This window comes from Sander vitreus, chromosome 20 (genome assembly GCF_031162955.1).
Source record: "Sander vitreus isolate 19-12246 chromosome 20, sanVit1, whole genome shotgun sequence".
Classification (NCBI taxonomy): Eukaryota; Metazoa; Chordata; class Actinopteri; order Perciformes; family Percidae; genus Sander; species Sander vitreus.
Window position 1 is genome coordinate 23544108 of NC_135874.1, and position 13884 is coordinate 23557991.

Sequence of the window (13884 nt, forward strand, 5' to 3'; positions counted from 1 at the left end):
TCAGCCATGTAAATCCACATTAGGAAACATGATGCAGTCAGCTGTGCTTTGGTTGTTGATTCAATTAGACTTCACTCAATTAAGCAAATGCATCAATGCCACATTGTATGGTGAAGAGTTTTAAGATTTTGCCATTTTTTTCATGTAGTTACATGGCTTAACACCCCAAAGTATTGATTATCTTAAAGGGAAATTTCTGTATGTTCAACCTGGACCCTATTTTCCAATGTTTTTGTGTCTGAATAGTCTTGCATTGCCAGCTCTATCTCCACAGCACTGCAGAGTCAGGTATGGCCACACCACACATACATTCCAGGATAGGAGAAGAAAAACTCTCTGGGTTGCAACGTAACATCCCCTACAACCAATCAGAGCAATGTAACGCGACCTTCAACCAATCAGAGAAATGAAACATGGCCTACAACCAATCAGAGCAGTGAGCAACACATGCAAGTTGGAGCAGTGCTTGGTTCGTTTAGAAGCATCAAAAAAATGTTAGCCAGGTCAGAAACTATCTCAAATTACAGCTAAACAGTACTACACAAACGTGTGTTTACTTCAAAACATCTATTGCGTTCACAGTTCTGGCCTTGCTCACTCTCAAAACTCGTTCTGCACTTACACATCTGTCCTTGCAAGCTTTTCGATCTTAACTTGTAAATTAGTTACCGCTCAAATTTGATTTTAATTTTCTGCCTCAATTGTTTTCTTGATAATAAACTGCCACATCTCAACACTGACTAGACACTGAAATATACCTGTTGACTCACTGTAAACCGCTTTGGATTAGAACCTGAGCTCAAGTGTCTAAAATAGAATTGAACACATAAGTGATACAGAAGCTGGAAATTAATAGGTTGTAAATAAAGAAAAAGAGCATATGAGTTTGAAGAGTATAAGTGCGATGAAGTGGGAGAAGGAAAGAGTAGCTAACGTCCGGAGTGGCTGTGGAGAGAGCTGAGTGGGTGGGGTGGTGGAGGAGGAGGAGGAGAGCTGAAGCTGGAGCCAGTGGTCTCAGCCTCCTTCTCAGAATTATCCCTTAGTGACGCAAGCTCCTCCACTCACATCCTGACAGCTGCTCCCTGCCTGGTTACAGCGCTTCTTGGCCTGTCCAATAACATCCATATTCACTTCCGCTTCAATGCATGGCTTTCCCCCACTGGGTTTACCAATGTAGCTCCATTTGGGCTCATTAGTACATGTTCACTTAAGTTTGTTGTTATCATTTAATCTATGCACTAGTGGGACCTTGTGTCGCATACTCACTGGATCTCCTTTTTTTTTTTTTTTTTAAAGATAGGCTGTGAAGGAAAATAAGCCATTATACTTACTCCGATTGTCTCAGGAATTGTTCTTCCTGAGTGTTGATGACATACAGACAGATGGGCTGTATGACATACACTAAAAGTGAATAAATAAAAGACTGGTGGAAAATAACGACGAATCTGTAAAATCAGGTATGAAATTGGGCCTTACAATGATAATACTGACCAAAGAATATAACAACAACTAATTAAAATAGAGATATAATACAGACTGAAGCATGGCACTACCACTGGAGACAATGAGGTCATGTTCTCGCAAATATTACTGGAAAATTACCACAACTGTATTTGGTCCTACAACATTACCAGATGCTCATTTGCTCTCATGGCAACAGCCAATGTCTAACTGCAAAAGAACAAGAAACATGTACTGAAAGAACTCAGTGCTTCTTTGTGGTAAAGAGACAGATTGTTTGTTTAGACATTGGTAGGATAAAAATGGAGACACTCCAACTGGCTGTATACAAGACAGAAAAAAACCCTCCTCCTCCACTCTCAATCATCATATTAGTCTTTTTTTATTCTCTCAGCTCAGACCTTTAGTAGCAGTACCTTTAATGTTGAAACACACACAACCTGCAAATGACCAGAAGCAATGAGCAAGCAGACATTGAATATGTGCTGCACTCATTCTTTTGAGATAATTAGATTGCATAGACCTGTTCCAGTCCCCTTTAAATGCACAAATGTACAATATTCAATTCATCTTACATCTACTGTGACTATGTTAAATGTACATACAGATGAGTGTGAAACTCTGTTAGAAAGGCAGACGATACACAACGTTGCCTGTTTGGCTACAGTTTAACACATAATATTCTGACGTGGAAGACCTATTTCATGGACTTGGACAATCTTAAATCTCAGACTGATATTGCACTATTCCTTCCCTCTTTTCAATTTGTTATTGTATATTTTTTGTAAATTTGTACATTAAATTATATTGTAGTGTTATACTGTATACTTAACAGTATTTTTTTTTAATATTTCTTACTGTCATTCTGTTTTTATTCTTTATATGTTAAGTCAGTGTTGTACTTTGAGAGCAAAGACTAACCGGAGTCTAATTCCTGGTTTGTTTACGCAAACCTGGCCAATAAAGCTGATTCTGATTCTGACTGATGATGTCTTGGCGCTATAGGGAAAAGACACAACTTCATTTCCAAGGTTTCATGACTACTTCACCTTAATTTCAAGACACCTCAAGTTCACAGTGCATTCCACTGAGACCCTTACTTGTTCTTTGGATGTGACAGTTCTCTAAAAGTGATTGTGTGCACATAGCTGAAGTCTACCTACTTTTACAACCAACGTTTCAGTAACACGTGAGAATAGCTGGATTTACTGTACATACGGAAAAGGGCTTGTTTGGTGCAGCAGGCAGAAAAAACAAGCCTATATAGCTGAAAAGGTTATGAATTGATATAGTAGGGTTTGTGCATAGACTGGTTTCGTGACTATGGATGTATTGTTTGTGATTGCAGCGCACATAATGCTGCCCAGCCAGCTGAACGCATATACTGTAGCTACTCCTTTAAGGGGACCCGGAAGTGCTTATTAAACCGGACGTACAGACTTCCCAATGTGACTTACCTTTGCAAATACTTATGTTATAATTCTGTCTTCTTAGAGGTTTAAAGTCTACAAAATGTTTCTTACCACTGCAAATTGTGAGTATTTTAACATATGTATTTATTGTGATAGAGTCGCGTGCATATCTATGCCTGGCTGTCTCAAACGTAGCTAGCTAGCTAAAGTAACCAGTCAGTTTGCTAACGTTAGCTGTTAGCTCTCCGTGTTGTCAACATTATCTAACGTGACATTGTCTATAACTTTGCCTCTACTTGGTTGTGTTTAACTGTTTTGTGTGGCGCTGTCAACGTGAAGTGTTGTGAGTTTTAAACGTTGTCACGCTCAGCTTTTAGTCTTATTCTTTTATTTTATAAAGGGCAACACACATTAATTAACATTTCTGTAAATGTGCCAGTGTTAGCCAGCCGGCTAATTTTCAACTGTAGCTAGTCCTTTGGCCAGATGACTTTAGACCAGAGCAACAGGAAACAGCAAGACATTAGTACAGGTTAAACTATACAGACAGAAGTCAACAAGACACCATACAGACAACTAGAGCAACAAATAAGCTTTCTCAGTAAGCCATGCAGAGCTAGTTACACATCAACAGTATCCCCATTCAATATAAGAAGCCATGCAAGCATCTGTGATTGTAACGTTATATAGCTAACGTTATATATTAACGGTTAACTTGATTTAGCGGCTAGCCAATTTACCCTTTCACGTTAACGTTAGGTGAATGCATTCATACATAATATTTGTCTAGTTGTATGTTGTTTGTAACTGCAAATGCTCTCAATAAATTAATTGAAAAAAATCTGCCTGATTTTTAATACACCCTCTGCTCTTTTTTTGTTTCTCTCAGTGGCCAAGGCAAAATCAAAGTAAGTGTAAGAATTATTAACGTTAAGGTTTAGCTGTATCATTGGTCCCAGGATAGCCTAAGCAAGAAAATACCAGAATACGCTGTACTTGCAGAAATGCAGTCACTGTGTAGTTCACTAAAGTTATTTTGTTTTCTATCAGGACCATCTTGGTGCAGATGATGAGCGCTGCAGGGACAGGCTACTTCTTCAACACGAAGAGGAACCGTCTCAGAGACAAACTGGTGCTGCGCAAACATGATCCATTTGGTAAGATATGCATAACCAGTTGTTTATGCTCTGCTTGTGTAACATATACACTACAACCCTTTATTAAGCATTAGCCCATGCTGGAGAAATAAAGGGACAAACTAAGCCTGCACATTAATAATATTTTATTGAAATAGCAATATGGACTAGTGCAATATCCAAATTACAAGGGGGGGAGGAGGGGGCAATACAGTATTTGTTGAAGGCAAAATATGTCCAACCATTCTGAATGAAGTAGTGTGGTGCCTCAGAGACGTCCCAGCCTACAAACTGTATCCTACAGACTAAATACTTTTTTTGTTTTTGTTTTTTTGGTACAGATCTTCACTCAAATCACACTATAATCAATTTAATTTCAATATTTTTCAATGACAATGAGAATAATGATACAAAAATGATCAATACCAGTCAAAAATAATCAGGGTTAGATATTTTCCTCCTTTCGTGCAGCCCTAATGGCTACCCATTCTCCATAATAATAATAATAATAATAATAATAATAATAAGTCTTTGCATTGTTTTTATGTCGTCCAGACCCTGTCACTTTTATTCAAAATCTGCTTTCTGTCTTTGCAGTGAACAAGCATGTCCTATTCTTTGAGAAGAGGAAGATCAAATCAATTTAACAATACAGCACAAATATATGGACAACATTAAACCTGCTCGGTTTAAACTGACTATTTTTATTGTCGTGGATTATATAAGGTGTTTCGTCAGTCAACATTTCGTACGTTTGGCTGGCTAACATGTCAGAGGATTTCTTCTGGGATCTGTCCAAATGCCTCTACTCTCCCCACTGCACCAGTTCAGCAGGATGCAAACCCACGGCTGAGCATCAAGAAAGTTATGACAACATTTTTAACAAGACACTACGACTCACGTAAAAGAGATGTTATTCATTGGGCTATACAGTGTCTTTGATTTGGCAAGTCAAGTGTTTTGCAACTTCATAAATAAACCCGGTACATGTAATGAAACCATTTGTGAAAAGGTATCTATTTGGGCTAATTAAATGTAAGTCAATTATGTGCAGTACAAGCTAAGCGTTAAGATGTTTGTCAATTATTAAACTGGTTTAAATGATTGAGATTGTCTGCAAGTAGATGTGTCATCACATAGGCACTATTCAAATACATGTTATATTGACGGTCAAATTGAAGTCATGAACAGCTTTGTATTGAAAGAACATTGGTTAAATCGTTATCAGTAGTTTCATAACATTGTTAAGTCTCGGATTTCTCAAAAGCTGCTCATGTCATGTGACAGTTGTGTCCACAGGTCAATAAGACCGTTCCAGCCTCGGTCCATTAATACTGGCATCTACTTGTCGATTTGCTGCTCTCAGAACATTTCAGCTGGTAGGTCCTTTTTGAAGGGGTAAGACGTCTGCGTGCCAACAGCCTGCACACTCACTCCTGCTACCTGATTGGCTCTGCGGGCCATCTCCTCCAGAGGCATTGTGGGATAATGAGCCATGTAAAATGCCAGTGCTCCAATAAAGCTGTCTCCAGCACCCTGGGAAGAAACAATAATACAAGAATGCTTTATTAAACTCCACCTGTGGTTCAAACCGTTCCACTGTGTGATTCTACAGCTGTGCTCTGCTCAGCAGAATCATCCAATCTGAATAGGCTGCAATGTGAGGAGCAATACGACAAACAGTGAATTCATTTAAAAAATAGGATTAAAAAATATGACGCTTTACCGTTTTAAAATGTCCCATACTGTATTGAGAAGAGTATAGAAACGCTAGGTAAATATACAAAGATGGGAAGGTACATTTTTCAATTCATACAACAGTCAACAGTAGGGGGTGCTATGGCATTTGTTAGCTGTTTTTTTATTTTTCAAGTCTTGTGTTGCTGCCTAAAGTTTCCACTACTTTTAAATGAGTTACTGAATTGTTACCTTGCGTAAAAGTGTGTCTCGGTCAGCTCTTTCAGAGAAACATCTGTATTACAGGCATTAGTCACATCATATACTCACATACACCTCATAATGCCAGCAGAATGACACATTATGTATACATGTCTAATTTATCTCATGATGAATCTTAAATGCATAATGATTGTTGCAAGGCATCCTTAAATATTTAGAAAAGCGCACCAAATATTTTTCACCGAAGTACAAAGGAAAGACCGAACGTGTTAAGTGCATTATTATCTGTTGGATTTATGATAAAAGGACAGCTACCTATGACATACTGTATAATTCCCCAAATTGTTGCTAACAAGCAAATTAACCATTGTTTGTATTTTATTCCGAAACTACTTTCACAACTGAAACAAACAAACAAAATCCACTGGGTTTACTGGTTGCTTTTCAAAATTCAGCTGAATTGCACATTGCTGCTTTAATCACGTGTCAGTGACTTCACCATAACTGCCAACAGCTCTGGTTTTGGCTATCTGTTTTAACACATAAACCATCCATTTTCCCTCATCTATTGATAGAGATGGAATGTGCCGTCCACGCCCTGGAGGGGGCTCGCTGATGGGAAAAGGCCCAATGGAATGTGACGACACGCTCATGTTTAACCGCAAATTCCCCCCCCCAACGCTGGTTCTCACAAGCCTGCTCCATTACTCATCACTGCGGCTCTCAAAAGAGTTCATTGCACTCTCTCTTTGCGGCACCTCTGTAACCCTCCCCTCACCCTCCAACCTCAAAGTAACCCTTTTGTCAGGGATAAGGTTGTCGGTTGTGCTGGGATGATTCAGTGACATTGTTAGCACTGACCCCGGCCTGGCAGAGAGGGCCATGCCCTGTGATCATCAAGGCACTAGGAAACAAACGGGGTCCATAGCAGCCAGGGCAGCTGGAGGGCACGGCCCAGACAACAGTTTTTTTTTTTATTACAAGCACCTAAACTGGTTTCATTTAAGGCAGCCTTTGTTCAACCAGATGATAGAGACAAGCAATGTAGGAAGAAAAAAAGATGTTCTGATTTGACATTTGAAGGCCATTATTGCACCCCACCCCCACCGCACGCCACTGGTGTGACTCCTGGAGAGATGCTGGAAAGAGTGAGATCAGAGCTGAAACATTTCACAGGCCTGGTGGATTTCCATGTTTAAAGCCATGGTATGTTTATGTCTCCTGTCTGGTAGCTGGGCTGGGCCATAATACAGGCCAGCATTTGGAAATAAGGCTTTGGTAAAGCAGTCCCACTGGTTTGCCTCTGGCCCGTCTCCCAGATCACACGCTGCGGTTGAAACGATGATACCACTTTTTGAGTGGGGGTTGATGCTTGGGAACTGATGACCAACGGAGCACAGGGCCGCTTTTAACAAACAGATTACGTAATAGAAAATAAAACATTTCGGTCCTTGTATTTATGGCCATACATAATTTTTGCATTATTTTTCTTTTATTCACCTGTTCTGAATCACCTGTTGCCACTCAAGTAATCCACAACCAAATCTCTGCCAAAACAACCACCTTTGTCTAGTCAGACTCCAATAGGGTGGGACTGAAACAGTTTTCTGAAAGCTAATACTGGTATTAAAGGTGCTGTAGGTAGGATTGCGAAAATCCAGGACTTAGAAGAATTTGAACATCGACAACTTCTCAGTCCCTCCACCCTTTCCACTAAAGCCCAAAACGGTCTCCTAAGCCCCTCCCCCCACAAGGGAGAATGAATGCGTGTGCATGAGCAGTGATTGACACGCAGTTAGACACCCCCCCCTGGCCCTGATTGGTGCATCTGAACAGGGAGCGGTGGATTTTTGCAAATCACACTACAGGCTGTAGGTGGAGCCAGAGGAGCCGGATTTTACACTACATGGTACCTGCTCGACTCAGCTCGGCCAGGCTGCGGTGCCCCGTTCTCCTTTTTCCATTGTACCGCCTCATGTGTGAGGCGAGTGTGGCTGGTCGTCATAGCGACGCCGCAGGAAACTAACGCGACGCACACACAGACCGTCGAAGGTGTGTTGTTTTTGATTCTCGGCACGTGGCTGTTTGCCACAGCCAGAAGACAACTTTTGTTTCAAAAGAAGCTGGAGGCAGCAAAAAAACCACCGCTGGCTAAACTATTTAAAAATGGCGGGTTTGTTCAGGACACCCCAGTCTGTCGCTAGCAATGATGACGCAGTGATTAGTGACGATTCTCTATGAACAATCAGTAGTCTGCTGGTTTTCACATCACCTTTTGGTATCGCCTCAGCTCGCTTGGAACCTCGACGGAGGTGATACTAAAAAAAGTACCAGTTGGCAGGTACCACAGACTTTTTTTCGTAATGGAAAACCAAAAAAGGCGAGTAGAGTCGAGCTTAGTCGAGCAGGTACCATGTAGTGGAAAAACGCCATTAGTTTTATAAGGCTTACCTACTGCACCTTTAAGGGCTAAACTTGCTAATAGTCCATATTTGTTTTGCTGACAGTTGACAAATCTCATCTTAAAAATAGAATAACATATTAAGCTCAAAATTGTATTCTCTTCAGGGTGAGACATTATTTATATTTAGACAATATTAGAATTTTATACAAATGACATTTCTTTTGGAGGAGATCACCAACTCCGATTTTTTCAGAATATTCAAGCATCCAGTATAAAAAAACAAAACAATCGGTCTGATGTATAAATTCAAGCAAAAAGAAGAAGAAGTTGCTTAAATTGGACTGGTGAAAGTTGTACCAAAATTTAAATGAAAAATTCTAACTCAAACGTGAGCTACCAATGATAACTGATTTAGCCTAAATGGAATTGATCAGACTTTTGTTTTATTAAGCTACATTTTCTCATATGATCCAAGGCAGTGAGCACTTGAAAGCTGAAAAAAAGATGTTGAAGCTGTCCAAAGTGAAATTACTTTCTGTACATTTTTTAAGAGGGGAATTCAAATAACATTTAGGTAGATACATTATTTTAATATTTAATTTAATTTATATAATGAGGTATTTATTAATAACTTTTTATTACTAAGTGGTGGCCTAAAGGTAAGAGAGGTTAGAGAAGCTTGTGACCAGGAGGTCGTCGGTTCAATCTCCAGACCGACAGGATCAAATCTGGGTGGGTAAAGTGAAAAAGAGCGCTTGTCCCTCCCTCATTACCACCACTGAGGTGCCCTTGAGCAAGGCCCGTAACCCCAAACCACTCCAGTGGAGCTGCTCAGTGGCTAGCAGATCAGACTGTGGTTGTACTGGGCAGCTTTCCAGGTAAGAACGTGTAACTGTGTGAATGTGATCAGGGCATTCCTGCAACAGAGAGGCTTCCTCTCAGTGAACCTTCCTTGAAAAAATAAAGGTTAAAAAAAATAAATAAAAAAAAGTACCGTCACTTTCAAATAAATGTAAGTATATATGATGCAATTATTCTGTCCACGTCCTGCTCAAAGATGCTGCAAGAAGAGGCAATAAAAAGTGTAGCTTTGAGAGGTCTAATATGTGGTCTGGTTGAAAGGGTGCTGGAAAAGTGTATAGATTTCTGCAAATGTTCTCAAAATCCCTCCCAGCCAAGAGCCCGGCAGGTATTCCAGGTAAAAGAAAATTGTAATCTGTGCACATGAATTAGTGTTTTCCTATTACAAATAAAACATGTACTATTGATTATTGGGTATCACTCATACTCCAAAAAGTTGCATATGCTTTTAGTGTATATGTGTTTAACCTACAATGCCTCAAATTCTGGTTACTTGCTGGCCAACGCAACACTGACATTATCGTCTTCTACGTCGAGGTGAACTTGTTAATCAGTAAGGTTACTTTTACATACACATCCAGATTTTTTTTATATGACTTCCTATGTCATTAAAGGACAAATCCGACGCAAAATGAACCTAGGGGTTAATAACACAGACAGTTTATTAAAAATATAGTTTATAAAGACAGTACCGTTCACGTATACATGCGGTCGCCATCTTGGGAAAACAGTCACGACCAGGCGAACAACGAACGCCGTGCAACCAGTAACCAGTAACATAGCTCAAGCACGACGTTCGTCGTTCGACTGGTCGTGACTGTTTTCCCAAGATGGCGCCCGCATGTATACGTGCCCCGACCAAGGGGGTAAGCCTCTCCCCGGAACGCTTAGCTCCTATGGTGCCATTTTGATGCTACCAAGCCATCACCTCCCGTTAGCATTCCATTGACTGTCATTCATTTTGGCGCCACTTTGACAGCGAATAACTTTACATCTGAAGCGTTTAAAGACTCTATTTGTCAGCAATACAACGGGCAATATTGTTTATTTCTAAAGAAACACGACAATGTATAAAAGGCTCCATTACCTTATATCTCACGTTATGGCTCCGTAGTAGACGTTTTGGTAAAAATAGGCTAACGATTGTGTCATAACCACACAACTTACTATCGCATAGTAGAGGAATTACCGTATAGTACAGGAGAAGCTCGCAGGCAGTTTGGACTCACATTAGTTGTTTAAGTTTAATTACTAATGTTAACTAGCATTTTAGTTAGCAGTAATTAGCCTGTGTCCATGTTATCTCCTTACATATACCTACGCTCTCCGTCTCTGCAAGATTGGGAATGATTGAGATTTTTCTTGGCACAGCTACCAGAAGACTTGCAACTTTCAAACAGCTTGCTAACGTCACATCTACGTCTTCGAGCTCAGTTGGAGGCTGCGCAGTAACGCTCAGCCAGGAAAAGTGCTTCTAATATCCTTCACTGGTCTCAGTCCAGAGCAACGGGATCTGTTGGTCCAGTTTATATACTGTCTATGGCCCCGACTACTAGCGTTATTGCGCTAAAACTGGTCACATTCGATTAGCATGAAAACATATCCCAGAGAACGGTCGACTCGGTACACATGTGTTATTAACCCCTAGGTTCATTTTGCGCCAGATTTGTCCTTTAAGTGAGCAAATCCACATCTAAAGAAGTACTTACGAAACAAGACTTCACTGTTCCAAATCTAAACTTGAGGTCACTTGACTGTTACTGGCCACCCTCCAACCTTTCACAGTCTTACTAATGTCTCCTCCGCTGAGACTGGCATGTGATGCTACTGGATCTAGTGAATGAAGCTCAACAAGGCTGACAAGTGCTACCCCCTTCAGCCCCGCCACCGCTGCCCTCGACACAGTTTGGTGAAGGTTAGATCTGGAGGCCTGTCAATCAAGTGACACAAGCACTTGCCGCGGATGAGCAATGATGGTCTTACTGGTCGACTGTGTCCGCCGCGTCTTGACCTCTGTGCCATTCCTCTGCCCGTTCTCCTCTGGTACTCAGACTGAAGTTAGAAATTAGGATGGCAGATTTGTCTGCGAGAAGCTTACCTAATTAAAGTATGATTTAGGAAGTTCTCTGCAGTTTGATGTGTTTGTGTGTCACTGCAATAAAAGCATGCCATCACAGAGACAGTGAACTTTCTGCTTTGTGTGAATTAAACTACTTCAGAAAATGTCGCTGGAACTTTTATAGTTTTGGTTCAGTTTAATTCAATCGATCGAAAGCGTATTTTTTTTCTCATTTAGGACAGATTCAAATTGAATTTTGTTAGAATCAAAGACTAGGCTATATAAAATATGGACGTAGTCTCTGTGATGTCACCCATAGGTTTCTAAAGAGCCAAAAATAAGCTCTAAGTGGGCTATTTTATACCAGGCTGTAAACATGTCTAATTCTGCTGTAACGTTGGGCATTTTAACATGGGGGTCTACGGTCTAGTCTCGCATTGCCAGACCTTCCTCCACAGCGCTGCGGAGCAGGGTCTGGCAAATCCACACAGCATTCCGGGATGGGAGAAAAACGTTCTCTGGTTTATTGGCATTTCTTTAAACCAATCACAATCGTCATGGGCGGCCCTAAGCGCCGGACGGAGCCCCGATGCCGCTGCAAAATAACCTCAGGAAGGAACTTGTTTGTTCATGTGTACATTTAAAAGTAGTTTTAGTCGTGCAACAGAAAACTCAGATTGGACAGATAGTCTAGCTAGCTGTCTGGATTTACCCTGCAGAGATCTGAGGAGCAGTTAATCATAGTCCTCAGAAATCATACACAAATCAAATTGTAAGGTAAGCCTTATAAAACTAATGGCGTTTTTCCACTACATGGTACCTGCTCGACTAAGCTCGACTCTACTCGCCTTTTTTGGTTTTCCATTACGAAAAAAAGTCTCTGGTACCTCCCAACTGGTACTTTTTTTAGTATCACCTCTGTCGAGGTTCCAAGCGAGCTGAGGCGATACCAAAAGGTGATGTGAAAACCAGCAGACTACTGATTGCTCGCAGAGAATCGTCACAAATCAAATAAACACAAAGAAAGCGGAAGGTAACGGACATCTGGCCGAAAAGAAGGACATCTGGCGTAATTTCCGGCGGCACCGGAGCAATCCCGGAAGTGGAACCTTTGTGGATATAGACTAATGGGGATTGACTCACTTTTGGAGGCAGCCTCAAATGGCCATTCGGGGAACTGCAGTTGTTTGGCAGTTGTTTTAAGCACTGGAGGTTGGTGCTTGGTTAGCATGAGTCAGTGACAAAACTATAGCCACTGAAAGCTTTCTATTTGCGGTTATCTGGTAGGCTTTCACTAAAAAAAAAACAGGGGAAGTGACCTTGTTATGCTTCTGACAGCAGCTTTAGTGGTGTGTGTTTTGAATAAATAGAAGAAGAACTGAATAGCTAACACAAGCAGCATTAACCTCCATGGCTGTACAGACAAACAAAAGAGCGCATGCAGAAACTCAGAAGTCCGTCAACAGAAAATTTCAGGGACAAAGCCAACCGGATCGACCACACACTTTGATTGACAAGTGATCTTTGTAAAGTGCAGTGCAGAAACACCACAGCAATGAGCGCTAAGCACCAAAGACAGACAAAAACAAAACAAAAACAGAACTAATCGAAAAAGCCGATCTCAGAACGGGCTCCACAATGCATGTCTTTCATGTTATGAGTCTGCTGCGCCCGCTGAACCTTTCCAGCCTCCAGAACCTGTGACTGTATTTCTCACCCAGAGGCCTCCTGCGATCTTGACTCCCATGTGCCATTAACTCCTGAAGCCTACAGCCTTTGTCAATGAAAGGCACCCAGGGGAGAGCAAAGACCAACTTAAAGGGGCAGTGATGACTCACAGCGGCTTCCACGTATGGAAGCTTCCAGTAAGACTTGCGACCAGACGACTCGTCTGAAGTACAGAGATCAAAAACACATTTAATTAGACCAATTAGGGCTCTTGCATCTTCGAACCATCCGCAGTGCTTTGTCCAAGTCCTCTTTCACCATTTTGTGTATAACACTGATCGACGTGACTGCACTGGCAGAGGACCGGGCCTAACAGCAGCTGCCGTAGCATGTGCAGCCCATTAAAACATGGTGATGTGGCAGTTTTTTTTTCATTGTGTCATGCTGACCTACAGTTTGCAGAGTCGAGGAATGCAATGCTCAGGAGGTATTCCCTTACCTTTGGCTTCCAGGAAGGAATCATGCAAATGGTCCTTACATGTCTCCAGTCATATGAGAAGACTGGGAATAATTTGACAGTCCAGACCCACCATACAGCTGTAATGTCTGGTTTAGACAGCACTGTCTACCTTTCGCCCTACACAGTGGACCTCCCGGAGCAGTGGAAACCAAGGCCACCCAAGTCCTGCTTGGGCTAAAATGCGCTAGCTGTGTGTGTTTGTGTGTGTGTGTGTGTGTGTGTGTGTGCGCGCTATAGCCTCATCTAACTGTCCACAAAGAAAGCCAAAGCTCTGATCTCAGCGAGGGAAGCCTGTACTCAATTTAAGACAAAAGGGAGACAAATGGATAAAGGGGGAGGGATGGGGGAGACCCACAGTAGATGAGTGGATTTACTTTGTTATTCATCTAGACTAATGACCATGACTCTGCCCCATAATTGCTCGTGTCACGTACAATGTGTTATTCAGACAGCTGTGGGAGGAG

The 13884-nt window shown here is 41.4% G+C and overlaps 2 protein-coding genes across 4 annotated transcripts in view; one reads left to right on the forward strand and one right to left on the reverse strand.

Annotated features, from left to right (window-relative positions):
* Positions 1 to 2857: 2857 nt before the first annotated feature.
* Positions 2858 to 5114, forward strand: mrpl33 (mitochondrial ribosomal protein L33). Its single transcript, XM_078278285.1, has 4 exons — positions 2858 to 2995; positions 3763 to 3781; positions 3924 to 4030; positions 4607 to 5114. Exons 1-4 carry the CDS (start codon positions 2974 to 2976, stop codon positions 4654 to 4656), a joined length of 198 nt encoding a protein of 65 aa, XP_078134411.1. The 5' UTR covers positions 2858 to 2973; the 3' UTR covers positions 4657 to 5114.
* rbks (ribokinase) overlaps positions 4139 to 13884 on the reverse strand; it is a 40575-nt gene continuing 30829 nt past the window's right edge. For all 3 annotated transcript variants that reach the window (XM_078278283.1, XM_078278282.1, XM_078278284.1), the window contains one exon: positions 4139 to 5545. In XM_078278283.1, the coding sequence (XP_078134409.1) occupies positions 5372 to 5545 (174 nt within the window). In that variant the 3' untranslated portion in view covers positions 4139 to 5371. The remainder of the gene's footprint in view (positions 5546 to 13884) is intronic.